Source organism: Lampetra planeri, chromosome 27 (genome assembly GCF_965212315.1).
Source record: "Lampetra planeri chromosome 27, kcLamPlan1.2.h2, whole genome shotgun sequence".
NCBI lineage: Eukaryota > Metazoa > Chordata > Hyperoartia > Petromyzontiformes > Petromyzontidae > Lampetra > Lampetra planeri.
The window spans coordinates 2,483,337-2,503,811 of NC_136133.1; the positions used below are offsets into that span (position 1 = coordinate 2,483,337).

Genomic DNA, 20,475 nt, shown 5'->3' on the forward strand with positions numbered 1-20,475 from the left:
GCATTTTGGTCGACTCGGGGGCGTCTGCGACTATTATATCGGATGTCATTTTCCATCTGTTGGGCATTCCGCCGGGGGCTGTGCGTCCGGTTTATGGGTCGTGCGTCGCTGCGAACGGGGGTAGCATGGGTATCGTGGGTCAGGTGGATGCTAAGATAGCTATTGGGGATGTGTCGGCCTCGGGTGTTGTGTTGATATCGAGATCTTTGGCGGTTCCTTGTTTGTTAGGCACCGATTTTTTGGCTAAGATGCCCATTTTGATCAAAATCAATGAGAATTGTATTGAACTGCCGGGGGGCCGTCAAATCTCGTTTCTGCCGTCGCCCTGGGGGCGACCTGCTTCGGCCGTACAAGTGCAGGCGCTGTCCGTTGCATCTGTGGACATCCCACCTGGTACACAGATGCTTATACCCTTGCGGTATCGGAAGCCCCTGCCTGATCGGCTAGGAGCAGTAGGGGTCTTGTTGTCACCGTCCGCCACGATAACAACCGGGTTGGCGTTAGTGGGGGCACAGACCATCGTCCGGCCGGATCAATTACCGTTTTTACAGGTGCTTAATGCGGGGGGAGAAAACGTCCGTGTCCCGGCCGGTACGGTTGTGGCACATGCCACTACGGCGTTTGCGACCCATGATTGTCCACATAGCCGGGGAGTTGTTGCTGGGGTTTCCGAGCCAAGGAGTTCGGATGATCGTTGGGTTGCTCATTTATGTGACGAAAATTCTTCCCTGTCCATGGAGCAACGTGGTGAGCTGCGTAAATTGTTGTTGACATATTCCGATGTGTTCAGCTCCGATGATTTGGATTTGGGCCGCACTTCGTTGCTTTACCATCACATTGAGACGGGCGATGTTGCCCCTATTCGATTAAATTCGCATCGGATGAGTCCTGCGGAGCGAGAACACGTACGGGGGGCAGTGGAAGACATGTTGGCTGCGGACATTATATCGCCATCTAACAGCCCATGGGGCGCTCCAGTCGTCTTGGTTAAGAAGAAGGATGGCAAATTGCGATTTTGTGTTGATTTCCGCAAATTGAATAAGATATCGGTGGCAGATGCGTACCCCCTGCCGCGTATGGATGACTCCCTCGACGCATTGTCGGGGGCTAAGTTCTTTTCCACACTGGACCTCTCTTCGGGATTTTGGCAGCTTCCCCTTGACGAGTCCTCACGGGAGAAAACCGCATTCCGTACGCCGCAGGGGTTATTTCAATTCAACTGTCTCCCGATGGGATTGAATGCGGCCCCTGCTACATTTCAAAGATTGATGGAGCTCGTTTTGACGGGGTTGCAGTGGGAGACATGTCTTATATATTTGGACGATATCATTGTCTTCAGCCGCACATTCGATGAACATTTGACGCGGCTGGAGACAGTGTTCACGAGGATGCGTTCTGCCAAATTGAAATTCAAACCAAAGAAATGTCACCTACTGCAACGGTCCGTCCGCTATTTGGGGCACATTGTGAGCGCTGAGGGAGTGTCCACGGATCCGGAAAAGACGGCGTGCGTCCGGGATTGGCCAACTCCGGCCACCGTGGGGGATGTTCGGCGGTTTTTGGGATTTGCCTCGTATTACCGAAGATTTGTGCCGGGTTTTGCGACGATTGCGAGGCCTTTGCATCTCCTTACGGGTAAAGGACGGAAGTTTGTTTGGGGACAGCCGGAGGAGGCGGCCTTTCGGAGTCTGCGTGATCTATTGGCCACGGCCCCAACATTGGATTATCCCGATTTCGATCACCCATTCATTCTTGATACGGACGCGAGTGACACAGGTATTGGGGCGGTGTTATCACAGTCTAAAGGGGGTGTAGAGCGTGTCGTGGCGTATGGTAGCCGAGTCTTGTCTCCTGCGGAGACCCGCTACTGTGTCACTCGCAGAGAACTATTGGCGGTTGTTTTTTTCCTACGGCAATTTCGACCATACCTCTACGGTCGTTCTTTTATTGTGCGTACGGATCATGCGGCCTTGCAATATGCCCTTAAAATTGACCAGCCATCCGGACAGTTGGCACGTTGGTTGGACACGCTACAGGAATTTTCCTTCCAAATTCAACATCGGAAGGGAGTGCGCCATGCGAACGCTGACGCACTTTCCAGATTACCGCGGCGCGCCCCTTGTAAATGTGAGTCGGGGACGCATAGGTGTTCGCCGATTCCAAACCCCCCTCAGCCGCTTACGTTGGCCGTCGAGAAGTCGGACACTCCGATGGAACCGGGACCGGCTGACGGGGTTTTGAATCTGCCGCGGTCTGTCTGGATCCGGGAACAGATGATGGATGAGTCATTGGTGTCCTTGCGGAAGCGGTCTGCTAAGGACAATGGGAGTCCGAGTACGGCTGTGGGGCCGCAAACCGCTCTCCGAGATGGTCTGCTTATGTGGCGGGAGGGGTTCCAGGAACGTTGGCGCCTGGTGGTACCAACGTCCTTGCGATTCGAGTTGATTAGAACCCTCCATTGTGACACTCTCTTACATTTAGGGGTGCAGAAGACCTTGTTGACGTTACAACGTCATTATTTTTGGCACGGCATGGCGACAGATGTCGTAGGGCACGTGCGCGCGTGCCCTGAATGCGCCCGGCGTAAGCCGCCTAAACATCCTTATGTGCCGCCTCTCCAGTCGATTCAGGTGTCTCGAGTCAATGAATTGGTGGCACTGGACATATTGGGACCCTTCCCACCATCGGCGAGGGGAAATAAATATTTGCTGGTAGGGGTTGAGTATCTCTCCCGTTGGCCGATGGCCTGGCCGTTGCCCGATCAGTCGGCCGCGGCCATCACCGATGCCTTTTTGTTTGGGTACATTATGGATAAGGGGGCGCCGGAGAGACTCCTCACGGACCAGGGCCGAAATTTCTCTTCTAAATTATTGGCTGAAGTGTGCGCAGGCCTTGGGACTAAGAAGATACGGACATCTCCATACCATCCGCAGACGGATGGTATGGTTGAGCGGCTGAACAGGACATTGTCTGCCATGCTTTGCCATACCGTGAGTGAACAGCAATCGGATTGGGATCTGCACATCCCCGGAGTGCTTTCGGCGTACAGGATGACGCCCCATGCGGCTACAGGGTATTCGCCGTTTTACCTTATGTATGGTCGGGAAAACGTGCCTCCGGTGGATGTGCAATTGGGTACTGGGGTGAAGGGACCTCGTAAACCACTCCCTGAATACATTCAGGACACGGTTCGCCGGGTTACGGAGGCGCGGGAAAACGCCCGCGTGGCTACGGCCAAAGCCCAGGCCCGGAACGAGCGGTATGCTCGGCGGTCTGAGGGGGAGTGCCCCTGGAAGGTGGGAGACCTGGCCTGGCTCCATTGCCCGCAGGTGCGGCCGGGGACCTCTCCTAAATTGCACAAACCTTGGCATGGTCCTGTGCGCCTCATTGAGGTTCCCAATCCACAGTCGGCGCGCGTTCTGTTTGGTTCTCGCCGTTGGTTTGTTCATACGTCGCGGTTGAAACCATATGTTGCTCCCCTACGTGATGCGTCATCTCCCAATGTTGCCTTGCCGGGGTCTGTTGCTGCTGACTCTGACTCTTCCCCGCCTGCGTCCATTGATCTTGCTGGAGCGCCTGTCGTACCTGTTCCGGACAGGCCGACCGTGACACCGCGGGGGAGGAGTGGGCCTGTTCGGAGGGCGCCTGCCAAGGCTGCGGGACCTTCTAGCCCGGCGACCCTTCCGACCCCGCTGCAGGCGCATTCGCGGAATATGACCAAGACTGATTCGTCAGGGACACGAGATGTCGGTGGACTTCCAATCGCAGCAGGGGAATTACCCCCTGTCAATTCTCGTGTTCCATCGCGTCCCCGTTCTACAAGCGGGCCGCCGACCGTCCGGGACGGGCCGGCGACCCGCACTCGTTCCAAATCGCTTACGTTTCGTTGATTGTATGTTGTTATTGTTCTTGTTCTTGCCGTCGTATTTATCGCATGCTTCCGTACGTTCGTCGATGTTACTTGTGTGTTGTTCTTGTTGTTATATTGCATGCTTAGTGTCCTTTAAGGGGGAAGGTCGGTTCACCGCATTACGCTTTGGTGTTGTTCAGCCGAGGTCGGCTGGGTTTTTTCTATGGGGGAGGGTGGTGTAATGCGGGCGAAAGCGACCTTCCGGATGTGACGTCACGAGGAGGCGGAGCCAGGTGACGTGGGTGAAAGGTAGGGGGTCCTTAAGCGCGTAAACCGGAAGGAGAAGTCAGTCGGGGTGTGAGCGGAAAAGAGTGAGGCCACGTGGGCGAGTGTGGAGAGGGGGGGCGCCGACGGCCATCGGGAGCCAACCCCGAAGATAAGAGGAAGCTGCGGAGTGGTGTGCAGCTGAGAGGAGACAGCCAGAAGGGCTGCGTGTTAGAGGCAGCGGTGTGGCTGCCAGGAGGAGCTGCGGAGAGAGAGAGAGAGAGAGGGCTGCATGTTAGAGGCAGCGGTGTGGCTGCCAGGAGGAGCTGCGGAGAGAGAGAGAGACAGCACGAGGCTGCCAGGAGGTGGAGAGAGAGGAGTTGCAGCGAGTACAGCCAAGGGGGGCTGTGTGAGAGAAACAGCAGCGGGGCTGCTGTTGTGGATCGGGCCGACATTGGAGTCAGCACCGTGGAGAAGCTACAGAGTAAAGACAGCCGTGTGGGTGTACAGCACGAACCGAATAAAGGACACTGAGCCAGACATCGTGGTCCAGTCGTTTATTACACTTTCATGACTGCAAGGATTCGTACTCTTAGGTTTTTTTCGGTAAAGTTACGTAGGTAAAAAAAATACTAAAAGTAATAATAGAAATAAAATTATAAATCACGACGTTTCGGAGGCAACACAAGTCTCCGTCATCAGGTGCGACCGTCACAGCTAAAATTACTGCATCAAGTGAGGCAAAATTTCAAGAGACCAGCCCTTAAATACAAGTTAAGGGGGGAGGGGCTTAAATGAATGTGGTAACCAGGGAATGGAATTTGCTTCAGTAACCTTATCTGCACATAAGGGTGAATTAAGACTTTTGTCTTACGGTAGATAACCCGTTTCGTAATTTTTGCACATCACAGGGTGTCCAGTAACCTGCACAATTTCATTAAAAAAGTTTCCCTAGTTCGCCTTACAAAATTTTCCCGTGGTTCCAGTTTTGTTGATCAAATATTTGAATGTACAGCACATATACTTGGTTCTTTAGGTAAAGTCACGTAGATAGGTTAAAAAATACGTTTCATTCGAAGTTGTTTGTAAAAAAAAATGTTGAACCTATCCACGTTACTTTACCGATGACCCAAGAAAATGAATGTCTGCAGTTACGAAAGCTTTAAGTCAAAATGTACAGTACAGTTACATTATTTGATTAACATGGCTCAGTATTGTTCTCAGAATCTTTATTTATCCTGGAGAAATCAGATGAGCCATGAAGCTCTTTTTCACAAATGTTATGTCTAGTAGGGGCGGTTCATGACGTTTTTGCAACAGAAAACGATAAAAACCGACAGAGTGCAAAGTATAGGATAGCCAAGCAAATCACAGAAAATAAATAAAGTACGTTAGTTCAAATTGTAATTACATCAAGTCTCAAGCTTGGCCAAGGGCAGAAAAATAACAGAAAAGTCCCAGACCACATCAAGACAAGACGCAGTCCGTCAATAAACTTGCACATTAAAAAAAAATTGACTATCGATACCCGAATAATGATCAAAGTTGTTGATAATTTATCTTGAGAACTATTTTTCAACCATTACGTTTTCCTTTAGTTCATTTCTATTGAATAGTACGACTATACCATCAGTGAATAGATATCATCTCGATTTATATTCACGTCTATCTTTCATAAAGCCTCAATGTGGTCGATGCGTTGTCTTCGAAACTGAATGGCCCACAGCAGAGACAGACTTCAGGCATATATGATCAGAGAATGTATCTGTTTGCATGTTCACCACAAGTTCGTGTGGTTGATGCAGACATGATTCCTTGCAAAAGGTTTCTATTTGGAGTTTGAACATCTTCACACGTGTTTTATTTTTGTTCCAAAGTTGATATTGGCAAAATAATGTCCCATGTGAATTCTAGATTTGAAGCTTTCGTGACTGCAAGGATTCATACTCTTAGGTTTTTTCGGTAAAGTCACGTAGGAAAAAATAAATAATAAATATAATTGATAGAAACAAAATAATAAATAACTCATTGTGATAATAAAAAGTGATGTATTATTTTGTTTCTATTATTTATTTTTACCTACGTGACTTTACCGAAAAAACCTACGAGTTTGAATCCCATGTTAATGTTCAGATTGTTAGTTTTTTTTTATATTACAGGAGTGGGATATTTTATATAATCCATGATGTTAAACCCCAGAAAACCGACTGTCGTTGAGGCGACGGGAAAACATCCACCAGAGAGAGAGATATCCTCCCCATTGCTCGATCGATAACCCTTAGCGCTGAAAAGGAGAAATCGAGAGCTGAGATGGCACCTGCACGATACTTTAGGGTATAAACTGGCACACACCTCCAAGAAAAACCAGATCCTTTTATAAACGCGAGACCCACAACGCTTCTGTCATTTAATGCAGATAGATCCCCGCCAAACGCAACGGCTTGGTGAGAACCCGACAAAAATTTTTAATTAGTCGAGAATAACTAACGGAATGGCAAGATCTCACAGCCCGGGCTGCAGCATTAATAGTCGCGGTAGTTACCTTTACACCGTGGGCCCCACATTTTTATTTGATTAAAATTTCATGCTACTTTTGCAAGCTAGCATTACAGACCCTTTAAACAATATATTAATCTACCTTTTAAAAAATTAAATAAATAGGTTTTAACGAGCAATAACAGCGTACTTTCCAAACAAAATCTTGTCGGTTTTATTTAGTTTGTTCAATAAAAACGTATTCGCACGGCGGAAGTGTTTGTGCCTTCTGTGACGTCACTTCCTGCGGTCGGTGCCTCCTTGGCACGTTGGGGAATAAATCAGCGCGCGGCTCCAGGGCCCACAGGGCGGCGTGGGGTCATCAACATCACCGAGAGGAAATAATAAAATAATAAAAATAAAACATAATAAAATAATTCTCACGACGTTTCGGCTACAACGCAAGCAGCCGTCCTATTCACCTGAGGACGGCTGCTTGCGTTGTAGCCGAAACGTCGTGAGAATTATTTTATTATGTTTTATTTTTATTATTTTATTATTTCCCTTCTACGTGACTTTACCGAAAGAGCCAAGAAGATGAATCCCTGCAGTCACGAAAGCTTTAAATCGAAAAATCACCGAGAGGGTTGTGTGGGTTGGTCGTGTCGGTGAAATCACCATTCACGTTCCTTCCGTGGATGTCCTCTCACCCTTCTTCTTTAAGCGGCGTGTTTTGATTTAGTGTGCTGATCTTAAAGGTGCATTGAACAATTATAATACTCCGATTGATGCTCCTGCTGTTGTGGAGTGACTCATGCAGCCAGCTATTGCTGCAGAGTTTGTCGTTTATTGTGAAAATTCCGTCACAGTTCCTATGATCACTGTTTCATTGCTTTATTTTGGTGATTTCGAAAAGTTTACTGGTTTGGCCATGATTGTTTGTTGTAGTACGGAGTAAGACTGATGGCCTTCATCTAAGTTGTCTTGTGGTTGTTGTTGTTTTGACTTGCATCCCACAGGGATTTTTGCACACAGCGTTGGTGTACGGTGTTTTTTTTGCAATATTTTGCTGTCTTTTCTTGGATTTTCGGTTTGCACTTAGTCACATATTCACTTTAAGATGTTTTCTTGTTCATGTTTTAGTTTTTTGTTTGTTGCGGTTGCACCCGATTCAAGAGCCGAATGGCTCACAGGGCTATACCTAATAAATGAACTTGAACTTGTGTCCTGCACAAGTCCCACTCGCTTCTCCTATCTTTGAATGATGTCAATTCCATCTTGCCTGTTGTGATCTCCAAATCCGTGGGTTTTGTTATTTTCTACCTCTGGGTTGCAATATGATGCGTGCATCTGCTCAAACATCTTGTAATTATTTATTATACATTTATTGGGGCACCACGGTGGCTAGGAGATGTTAACTCCCTCGCCTGGTGTGCAGGAGGTCGCGGGTTTGATTCCGACCCTGACGCCTGCTGCTGTATATTTGGAATTTGCGTGTCTCATGATCACGGTGGCTATGAGATGTTACCTACCTCGCCTGGTGTGTAGGAGGTCGTGGGTTTGATCCCGTCCCTGACGCCTGCTGCTGCTGTATATTTGGAGTTTGCGTGTCTCCCTCTCCCCATGGTCGCGTGGATTTTCCTCCGGGCCCTCCGGTTTTTTCCTTTAACATTTAGAATCAACATCACGCGTTGAGAGTATTTGGCTGCTATACATTTCCACATCATGATAAGCCGCTTCGTTGAGCTATTATCATTATGTGGCCAGGTCTCTTCTGAAAAAATTGGTAATAGAGCTCAGTCGACCTTACCTGGTAAAATAAAAACAAGTTTATTGAATGGCCATGTTTCTGCATTCTATTATGGAGTTAAGCACTGACTTAAAACGCTGCATATGTGCGGTTTTTTCCTGCCTGTTATTACATTGGAATAACCTAGACAACTTGTATGAATGTACTTGTTCGTATGCTAAGCCGATTACATCAGTCTTGTTGGAACCCACGTGTACGAGTTTAAACTGTACTCGCAGTGTTACTACTCGGATTGACTTGCGGTAGTTTGCAGTACTCTACCGCCACCTGCAGGCCTGATGAGGAATTGCATTTTAAAACGTATTTTTATGACCAGTTTGTAAATTGGCCTACGAATGGTTACATATAAGTAGCTATTGAGTAACAGACAAGCTAATTTATATTAAGATAAATGTTGCTCGCACATTTGTGCCTGTGAGCACAAGGTACAATGATCCATCAGAGTGCAGGGAAAACCCCAAAATACCCACACCAGGGGATAATTAATCTGCTTTTGAAACTGCCCTGATTGTGTTCGGAGCAACTTCTGTAACACCCCCGGCTTTCCACTTTTGATCGTCATTAATAGTTCGGAGTACACACCACCGTGTTATCACACTCAATGGGATTGACCCCATTGATTCGATAATACATTTCTGTTCTCCATCTCGCACCCCAAGCCGACATCACCAAGGTTCACTTGGCTTTGAATTTGGGCCATGGATCACACGAGGAGTGATTGCAGCATTCTCATATATTTAAAAACAAAAGCAGACAGAGAAACTCATGGAGAGATCGATTCTTCTTCGGTTCCCGTCTAAGCAGCAGCTGCAGATCCAGGCGATCTCTGCAGGTAGGGTACAGGGGGGCACTGCTTGTCTGCTGTGTTGTGACTAACAAAACTGAAGTTGATTGTAATCTGGTATAACCTGTACTGTATCTCGAATCCACGTTTCCTCTATCTTAATGTAAAGTACGCATCTCTCCATGCTTATTTTGTGCACTCTTCAGCTTTTGTTCCGAATAGGAGGTAGTGTGCAAATGATACGCTAATATAACTTCCATTGCCATATAATTTGTATTATTGGCATAACATTAAAAACAGCAGCTATAAACATGAATTGATGAGTTGAACTCCACCCCCTTACAGCTGTACCCCCACGTAAACCTCGTGCGATACGGCCAGCATAGTTTTGGGGTCTCCGGCCCAAAGACCTAAGTAAGACACACTACTAGCTCATGTTCGGGATCCATCCCTGAGTCTGAGCTAGTTCTGCAACAAACTCAAAACAGTGTTTTTTTTCAGAGAGCCTACTTCAATGTGTGTTCAATGCGCACTCGTGGTGGACTGAACTCATCACAGTGCACAATAACAAATGTTATTCTGACTGGTGGTTGTGTTTGGCCATTGTAGGCTCGAATGAGATATTTGGGGTATATATATATACAATACTGTTATACTCTCTGCACTAGGGATGAGTTGTGGTTTATAAAAATGGAATTTCAGATTTTCAATCTTTGAATATTGTTACATTTTCTAAATTAATGTTCTACTGTATACTAAACTAAATACCTTCGGCAGGCCCCACATGAACACACTTTAGCATTGTCCAATAATAACATTTATAATGTGCACATCAATCAAAATAGCGCATAGAACTTTGGAGTGACATGAGTGAGTTAAAAGTAAAAAGTGTTATCAGAGTGAGAATATTCCACCCGATTAATGAAGCCAAGGTGCATGCAACGATGGATGTCATTTGTGGGTCGTTTCAAAGTTTTATGCCTCAATTTGCCGCAGGTGTATGAACTGAAGTCACGGCCCGTATTTTGACCGCGAGCCGGAGATCCTTCCAAGTAATATTATATCAAACATCCTCATTTGAAAAACGATTCACAATGAGACATAAGACAGCAAATAAAATAAGTAATCTGAAACAACAAAAATCATGCCGAATTAAAGTACAGTATGCCCTTAAAATGAAATGGCCAATTAATAGAACGTGCAGAATTCTGTAAATCCATTAGAAAAGATACATACAGACGGAAAACATGATTTGAGATAGGAGCAGGATCTTCCTGTCTCCTCTCTTTGAGCAATACCCAGACCGGTTTGAATATTCATGACCCATGTGCATTCATGACCCATGAAACTCACGAAACCTCACCTGCCCCGGACACAGGACAGACCTTGTGAGCAACATGGTGGGTTTCAGGAAATTGTATTTATTAATGTAATAATCCTTTGTTATTTTTAACACTATGACAAAATGGTGAATATTAATTCACCATTGTGTACCAATTCTCACAGGCTTATTGCAGGTTCTATGGTGTGTGGTAAATGTCTTTTACATAGACAGCATGTAACAACTCGACACATAACATATAGATATTCACACAATCCATGGAGTGATATTTCAGTAAATGGTAATGTTTTATTTTGGTACCCACGTTTATACTGCAGAAAGAATACTGGATTAATGAATTATACATAATAAACATAAAACCACCACAATGAAGTGTGTTTTGTGGTTGCTTTATGTTTAGTTTGTTGTCCCTCCTCCGCATCTCAGAAGTCCAACAGGTACAAAGACAAAAACTATACCAGCATTAAATTTCCTTTTGCTAAGCACTGTCAATTTCTAGTGTATTAAGTGTTGGCATTTAGAGACATCTCACCACTTGCAACAGTAAATTTAAATTGGTTAAAATGTATGAATACCATTTTTTACTATGTTTCATCCCTTGTAACCTTAGAAAAAGCCCACAAATGGTAAAAACGAAGGTGAGCAAAACTGATAAAAACGTAAGATAAATTTTGGTGAAGGAATCCTGACACACCTGAAACTAAGCACATCGCATTTTAATGTTCGGATGGAAATTCCCACGCTGGATGTAAAGGCTCTTTAGTGCTCTCAATCTATCATTCCTCCAGGGACGAGTACCACTTTGTTGATAATCACTTGGATTTCCTATTGCACATTTCTAGCAGTGGAGGCATCAGAATGTTTTCACAAAAAAATGCACATAAAGGGATGTTGACCAACACAAGAATTGAGCCCTTTAACTTCTGAGTGCTCTTAATGGCAAGAATTCCCACGAATAAATGAAGAAATCAGCTGCTTATTTTACCATCCTATAAAAAAAAGTAAATGCAACGGCACCACCCATGAAACCACTACTTCGATAAGTAAAATGTGCAATATGATGCGAGTAACATTATTTTTCTTGGCAAGAATTTGAGCTCCATTATTTGAATGAAAAATATTGATTAAAATGTAAATCTCACAGGAGTTTGTTCAAAGGTACACCTTAAAAAAGCCCATGATCTAGGAATGGTCTTAAAATCCAAGTGCTAATAGAGCAAATTCGACTTGCTGCAAAATCAGAATTGTTAAACATGGGGCATCTGGATTATATGCGGCCCCACCCACCACCATCCTTCAGCCGCCCTCTTCTCCTCCTACAGCTTGCGGAGGTCATCCTCCACCTTGGTGAAGAGGCCACGCATCTGCACAGAAGACACGAGACACAGGGCGCACACGCTCACTCACAGCGACACTCGGCACAGCCGTGCAGGGGTGAAACATCGCAAGGTGGACACCATCACGCGGTGGATGCCACCATGACGTGGACTGTCACGAAGTGGATGTCATCACGAGGAAGAGCGTGTGCTGTGCACCAGGGCTGTGCGCAGAGGCCTGCGGACTTCAAGGTTCATTCCATCATCCGTCAGCCCATGTCAATGTAGATCTCATTCCAGGCTCAGATGATTAATTCCATGGCACAGGTTGAAGGCTGCCCTTTTGGTGAACCCAGCGCTGGACTGAGACCCAAATCAACCCAGTTGGCTAGAGCAGCCGATGAGCAGTGTTGGAAAGTAGATTTTGGCAATGATTTTTAAACTAACTTAGAATACCTTGAAATGCATGTGCATCATATACACAATAGCAATATGTGACAATGTCCCTTGATATATTAAACAACTGCCGTTTTAAATTATATTACTAATTTCTGATTAGTTTTGTTTAAATGAAAGCAATCAGCTCAAATAAGCAAAGTAGCCCTAATCTAATTACACTCTAAAAACAGAGTAACAATAAAGTCATCAACCAGCCTGGGGTAGCCTGATCACATGACTGCCTGTGGCCCAGTGCAGGCTGGAGAAGAGTGTGGATTAGGCCCACAGGGGTGCGTGGGTCATCCCTACGACACACAGCCGGGTGGCGGACGCCCCCGGTGCTAACGAGAGACGCCCTGAGCCGGGAGTCGCACCTCCTGGTCGACATTCAGCAGCTGCAGCAGCCGCTTCCCGTCGAAGTTGGCGAACTTCTCGCCAAACTCCTCCAGGCCGTTCACCTTCAGCCAGAGCTGCACGTCGGCCCTGCTCCAGCCTAGGGGATGGGGGCAGCCATAGAAAGATTATCCCAACCATCGAACAAGACGGTCGCTGCATCGCGCGCTTTCAAATGCACTTCTGTGGCTACTCGTGCTATGAACTTTTAAATCTAGATTGAAAACTAATTTCTTTAGAAATGCCTTTTGTGTTTAGTTATTCCACCTCCGATTAGCATGATTGGCTATGTACACAGTGTGAAAGAAGTTCAACGCACATAGATGCATCCTGTATCACCACTTGTTTTGTAAATATTGTGAAGATTTTGTATGCAACTGTAACCAAGTAGACCCTTTCTGAAAGGCTGTGGGGGCGTTATGGGGAGCCGAGGGGGGGTGCAGAAAAATCCTCTGGTGTATTGTACTTCTAGGCTCCCACATCCATGCTCCACACCTACACCAATCCGCACTGACCAGTGTGGTGAAGTATGGTCAAACAACCACCATGGCCTGTGTGGCATGGCAAGGCCCTCATCCAGCAGTGCACTGACAAAGGGCTTTACATGTACAAAGTTGTTTGGTATCCATTTAATCCCCTAAAACAACGAGCAGCTCATAATGAACACAACCAAGAGTTTATTTGTTAAAACTCCCACACTTTTCACAATTTTATTCTGTTAAGTGCAGTTTTTATGAATAATTGTCAGTTGAAAAATTGATCAAATGGATAATAAAATACATCCTTCTATAAATTCCTATTATACAGTACTAACAAACATAGCAAAAATTATACTTCATATTATCTATATGGCGGTACCCTGGGGTACCAAATAATACAAAATGGCCAAGGCAATTAAATATTTTATTACTGGGACACTATTTTTTCAAGGGGTGTACTTAACTCCGCGACTGGGGTACTAATCAATCCGAAATCAGTGCTACTCCGCGATATTGAAATGCCAAACAGCATAAAAAATCTGTTATCAAAAAATTCAACTTTGAATAGTGCATCGTGTACAGCTCGTTGAGATGAGTCGATTGCCGCATAGCCGACCATCAACAGACTAAAAATGACTGCATCATGGATATTATGCGAGGTTCATATTCTCTTAGAAGATTGCATTTTAGACTTAGAAAGTTTAAGGTAAAAAACAAATGAAAGTTATAATCACGAGGCTCCAGTAAAATCAATGAATAATTCACAATGCACAGTGGCAGTAATTGCATAATATATTTTTCGTAAAAAACAAAGTTATTCAACATGTACGTACACATTACGATGCCAATACTTGAGTTATTGTCTAACTGGAAGTTATTTTGATCTTAGAGATGTATTGCAACCCAAAGACGCCTTGTAGAGAGGTACCTCGGCTGCATGCTCTGGGCATGTTCCTTGCTTTGGCTTTCACCCTTTAGTCCATCTCGACCACCAGCCGTCATCCCTTATAATAAATAATGGCATGCCCTGCCCTATACCACTTAATTTTGAAACTTGTGTATGCTCGCTAATCCATGCGTTCCTCTTTTTGTGTCGGTGTTATCAGCGTCATTCTTCGCACGCAATTTAGCTGTTCCATTTTTTTTAATCAATGTCCATATTTACAAGAGGTACCCAAAAATTTATATGAGACGGAGAGTCAGACAAGGAGACACGCTTTTCTAAAAGCTGATACACGTACTTCTTGGAAAAAAAAATTAAGCGTTGTTTTGGCACACTGCAGTAAGGTGTTAAAATGTAAGATCGAGAATGAGCAAGTGACATCACTACAGTACATCTAACTGTAACTTAAAATTATGTTTTACTCACACATGAAATGTATAACCTCTGCTTAGACAGACTGGGACAGCATCGGTACATATCTATCAAGCGATAAGTCCATTTGTGTTTTGACTTGTGTCTTTTAACAGGGCTATTAACTAACAACGCTGTGTAATTCACACTTTTACCCAGCTAAGCTTTGCTCAATATTTGGCAGAAGGCAATAATTACCATTTCCAAGCTTGAGGAGTTGTCTTTTCCCATCTGTTATTTCAAGAAAGTAAACACGTATTAATCTTCAGTTATTTCAAATGGCAATTAAAATACAATTTTTAAAACATAAAAATCAATCAAGTTACACTCAATGATTAATCCAGCTCAATACTGTAATTACCAAAGCAGAATAACTCGAGAAACTTAAAAAAACATTTGAATATATTTTTCTGAATTTTTTTTACCTGGAGACAACTTTAGATTCTTGTTGGCAAGATGCTTGAGTTCATTTTTCTCAGCATCTCCTTTGAGGCACTGCAGTGAAACATCAATCAGCTCATTTAGACTTCATCGCTGGCAACAAAGTTGTCTGCATAATCGACTGTGATCTGGTGCCTACTCAATGTGGTTCTTGGCCTTGTGGCGTGTACTTGGCCTCGTCTGTTTTGGAAAGTAATGGTCACACCTCAGGATAGGACTCGGTTTCTCTTACTCGGCAACACAGTGCTGAGCTTCTGCACCATCCTAGGTGTTGCTTTTACTGCCCTCACCTGGCCCATGATGTCGTGAGAATTGAGAGCTCTACTTTAACTCCCCATACCTAGCTCATAATGTCCTGAGAATCCACAGTGCTGTTTTACGCTCTCTCACCTGGCCTGCACTTTGCACCATCGACACGACCGCTCTCTTGAACCTCACGAGCGGCCTGGGCTTCGGGTCATCCTCTCCTGCGGGACATCACACGCACGGACAAGGAGACACCACACGGACGCCATAACAAACATCAATGAGGGGAGGGAAAGACGCCAAGTGACTTGTACTCATTGTAGAACCAAATGTAAATGGACGTACAACTCATGGCTCACTCTCATACATACAAATGGACTGAGTCAGCACGCGGCATTAGGAAATCTCACCACTCGCACCACCTCACACCTTACTAACGGAGCCAGAGTGAGAATGAAACAGGCTTATCCGGGTTTTGACAGCTTGTAAATATAACACGGGATTGTGACCAAGAGTGGCGATGCTGGTCTCAGTCACTGGGGTTAACAGGGGCTGAATCACACAGCATGATGATGCTTGTGGCAAATAGAGAAACAGAAGGCAACTCAAGATGCGGATGACAAGCACAAGAGAAGATGCAAGCAGTGACTCAGATAAAACTGTGGAGCTGACGATAACGAAGGAGCTGGACACGATGATTTTAAACCTGGCCCAACGTGAACGCCGCTCGCGGAGGATGTGCGTGAGTGCGGTGAATCGTGGCCGCGTCTGCTGACCTCCTCGGATGATCTTGAGGATCTCGCCGTCCTGGGCCACGTGCTGCAGGATCCGCGTCGCGTGGATCTCGGCCGCCGCGTCCTCGCATTTCCGAGCGACTTTGCTCACAACGGGGACGGCACCCGCCTCGTAGGTCTACATGGGGAGAGGCGCGACAGTCTTCTCTGCACTCGACACACGGCCCTACGCTGCGCCCTCAAAATACTGGGCTAACTCTCAGGGATTGGGTGCCCTGTGCTATCTGTTTTCTTACCATAACCCTGTTACATCTATTTATAGCTTGTAATTATCTGTGAGCTCAACAATGTATATTAATAATACGCTTGGTTGTGTTTGTCTGTAACGCACTGGATGACATCACGCGAGATTGGGGTGAGGTGGAGGAGAGGGATTCATGACGTCAGATACACTGGGGTGTTCAGAAGAGGAAAGGGATGAGATTAGCATGATGTGAGAAGGGCTTGAGACGTCACGAGATGTAGACGTTGAAAAGCAGGGAGGGGTGTTGGCGTCACACGACACTGGTGAGTTGGAGAGGGGTGATGACGCCATGCTAAATTGGGGTGAGGTGGAAGAGTGATTACATAACGCAGGATTGGGGTGATGTGGAGAAGAGGGGTTGATGACTTCAAGAGACGCTGCGGAGGTGACGAGAGAAGTAATGCTGCCACGCGAGATTGGGGGGACGCTGTGATAGGGGGTGATAACGTCATGAGAAACGGAGGGAGCAAATGGGGGTGATGTCACAAGACCAACTTCATTCCCCGAGGATTTCTTTAACCGAGGTATGACTTTCACGGTAAGATTTATAATACCGCCGTGATTGACTCTGCTTGTCGAGAGCAGTGTAAACGGATGCTGATCGTTCACTTGCCTTCAAGCGGATGCCAGGGATGGTGCTCAGGACGGCCAGGGTTTGGTAGAGGCCACTGGTTATGTAGCTGGCATCCTCTATTGGAGTCCACATCTTGTACGTTGGTTTATTCACTGCGTCGATCAACCCACTCACTGCATCTGTGATGGTACACGTGTAATATTACACGACTATACATGCACACACCATGTTTACATTGTTACCTGTGTAGGGGTGTTACGGGAGGGGAAATGGACAAACACACAGGGGTGTCTACATCCACGTCCGCAACGGTTGACTCTGGGGGGCTGTGGGTAGACGCTGGGATCCCCCACAGCCCCACCCCTCGGTGGCAAATTGGTATAAAAGGCGGGGAGGGAGAGGGCTCGTGGTTCGGTGTTGGAAGCTTAACCAGGGAAGACCGACAGATAGGCCCTAGAACTCCCCTGATTCACCGTCCTTCTCAGGACCGAGCAGGGCAAGCCAGTGGCGTGGCCCTAGAGCCTCAGAGCCGATGCTCTTCTAAGAGTCGGGTCTGTTGGCTGGGTGCCGTGATCCGTGCTTAACCAGGGCCGGATCAAATAGCCTCCCCTAGCACCCTTAACGGAGGACCTGGGAGTAGACTAGTTGGAAATAGTGCTAGGGGTGTATCCCAGCTCAGTATGGGTGAAGGGGCCGTTACCCGTTCAACTGTTGTCTTTATTGCCCTGTGTTGGGAGCAAGTTGAAAGAAACAGTGTGCCTCGACTACGCCGTCTCTGTCGCGTGTGAACCCACTACAACTGTATTGCTGATATAATCTTGCGAGTTCATTTAGTTCAAAAGCTGTGAACTGTAAAATCACTTAGCAGCTCATGTAACCATAAAAGGTTTCTCAGATATTAACACAATAAGATATTAGATACAGTACTAGAGTAAAACACTCAGGAAAAGGAAGAAATACAAACGATAGCGTCATATTTTATATTAGAAATGCACTAAATAACTTTATTTCCATTTGATATATGGAAAAAAATATTTTAAAGATCGTGACTGAAAAACCACTAGAGGCATCAACAAAGTTCAACAAGATTGTTTTAATTTCCAAGTGACAGCTGAGCAATGCGAGATAAAAAAAACTTCCACCTCCACTTCCAGCAAACATCTCAGTTTAGCTTCCCCTGCTGAGGAATCCTCGTGGCCTGCAGAGCAGTGGCACTGAAGAGACAGTGGAGACAACATGTGTCCTCATCCACACGGGTACCTGCGTTGCTGTTCAGCAGGTCCGTGTCCTCCTCGCTGATGATGTGAGCGAGCGTCCCGATGCAGCAAATTCTGCTCGTCGTGATGGGGGCTTTAGCCACAGACACCAGCATGGCCGAGGCCTGCTCCTGTCTGAAGCACGACTTGAGGTCTGGATGTATACTTAGGTTGCTCAGAACACCGACTGCATGTGGGATAATGCTCCGTCTTTCCTAAAACAATTACATGCAGAATTATTGTTTTTTATAGCTTCAAACAAGTGTCTACAACAGTAAACATTTACATGTAGATATTTTATAGCCTGGCTAAGAGGACGTTTTCTTGTCTGTGATGGGGGTCCCCCCACTTCATACAGGAAACGAGGAGTCTCACTCAATAAGTCTCTTCATCTGGCAGCGGAACACATGTGTAGACTATTTCCTAATTCGGCACCTGACTAACTTGTGTAGTCAAAGATGATCGTACTCAGGATGTTATTTTAACAATAAAGCTCTTTAATAATGAACAACAGCTACAAAGCACGGCTCACTCTGACTCGCACCAAAGCTCCACCTCACTGTCCAACAATGGCTGGAAGAAAACGGCTCCGCCGCTTTTAACATGACGACAAATGTAAGTTGTCTACACGTCTTACATGGGCAAAGGGGCTCACATATGTATTACAGTGTGATCATGTGATTGTTCAATTCAACATTTTTGGCGCGATTTTTTTTGCGTGTGTGTGAGCCAACACGTGCGTATGTGTATTTGTCTGTGTATCTGTGTGCATGTGCATTATGTTTAAATGTATTGTTCTGTGTACAGTAGTGTGTGGTAGAGCCTGGTGTAGCTTACTGTATCGTGTTCGGTAGCGTGGTGTACTGTAGCGTGTGGTGTACTGTGACTTGTAAAGCTTCCGTGTGCGGTGTACTGCAGTGTGTGCGTGTGGTGCAGGCGGTGTGCGTCTTCTACAAGCTGTGTGTGTATGGTACAGGTCGTGCTGGAGGCCTCATCCAACGAGCGTTTCAGAATCAGGATATTTACATTGGAGGAATCCGATGAGCTATGAAGCTATTTTGACAGATGACCAGTCGAGGCGGATAAGAACATTACAACAAACACTACAAAAACACGATAGGAGTGCAAAGTACAAGAAAGGTAAACAAATCACCCAACCACAAACAAACACTAAACTAAACCATCCCCATCCTACCAGACAAAACCCACCGAGGTATTAACTCATTTTTCAAAATCGACCTGGCCACAAATGATAGCTCAACAAAATGGCTTATCATTTGGACATTTATAGCAGCAAAATCATCTAAATAGTCTAAACGCACGTTTCAAAATATTAAGGGAAAAACCAGAGGACCCGGAGAAAAAAATCCACCCGACCATGGGGAGAACACGCAAACTCCAAATATACAGCAGGCGTCAGGGTCAGGATCGAAATCCCAACCTCCTGCATACCAGGCGAGGAAGATTACATCTTACCACCATGAATAAATAAAGTATATACAGTGAGGGAAAAAAGTATTTGATCCCCTGCTGATTTTGTACGTTTGCCCACTGACAAAGAAATGATCAGTCTATAATTTTAATGGTAGGTTTATTTGAACAGTGAGAGAATAACAACAAAAAAATCCAGAAAAACGCATGTCAAAAATGTTGTAAATTGATTAAAATGCAAGTCAGAGCCATTCCCTCTACACCTTGGGGTGCGACAGGGATGTCCTCTGCCTCCGACATTCTTTGACATATATTTGGACCACAGATCGTTAAGCCTTCAATGCCTCTACCGGAAGAATTCACATCTGGTACAGATACAATGGGAGGCTGATCGATGCCCGGGTGCGGTCAAGGGATGGCTCCCTATTGGTCAACCACGTTATGTATGCCGATGATCTGGTAATTAATGCTCACTCAGAAGAGGAGTTGGACCCGCTGCTGCTCAACCTGGAGCTTGCCACTAAGTGGTGGGGCCTTACCATCAGCCCCACCAAAAATAAGCACCTGCCTGGATATTTTGTACCATCGGACAATCCACCCCCACAACTCACAATTGGTGATGGGTCAGTTGTGGAGAGAGTGCAGAGTTTCCCATACCTTCCCAGTGTGCTCATGACCAGCTCCGGTTTAACACCAGAGGTCTCACTCCAAATCAGTCGAGCGGCATTATCTTTTCATCGGCTGCGTAACACTGTGTGGAAGCTACCTGGTCTCTCGCTCCGCACTAAGCTCCACGTCTTCTCACCCACGGTCATTCCCTCCCTTCTCTACACTTGCAAAACTTGGACCCCCCGAATGCAACATCTTCGCCGGTTACAAACATTTAGGGTGACCTGCCTACGATCCATCCTGGGTTTAACCAGGCTGGATTGTGTGAGCTCACAAATCCTTTAAAGATCTGGACAAAGTCCCATTGGCGACCTC

The 20,475-nt window shown here is 45.8% G+C and overlaps 1 protein-coding gene across 3 annotated transcripts in view; it reads right to left on the reverse strand.

The window, feature by feature from the left end:
- Positions 1-10,788: 10,788 nt before the first annotated feature.
- LOC144728005 (uncharacterized) overlaps positions 10,789-20,475 on the reverse strand; it is an 87,316-nt gene continuing 77,629 nt past the window's right edge. For all 3 annotated transcript variants that reach the window (XM_078607198.1, XM_078607197.1, XM_078607196.1), the window contains exons 6-13: positions 18,065-18,275; positions 16,844-16,983; positions 15,969-16,104; positions 15,337-15,413; positions 14,931-15,000; positions 14,704-14,736; positions 12,654-12,772; positions 10,789-11,889 (exon numbers count right to left, since the gene is read on the reverse strand). In XM_078607198.1, the coding sequence (XP_078463324.1) occupies positions 11,842-11,889; positions 12,654-12,772; positions 14,704-14,736; positions 14,931-15,000; positions 15,337-15,413; positions 15,969-16,104; positions 16,844-16,983; positions 18,065-18,275 (834 nt within the window). In that variant the 3' untranslated portion in view covers positions 10,789-11,841. The remainder of the gene's footprint in view (positions 11,890-12,653; positions 12,773-14,703; positions 14,737-14,930; positions 15,001-15,336; positions 15,414-15,968; positions 16,105-16,843; positions 16,984-18,064; positions 18,276-20,475) is intronic.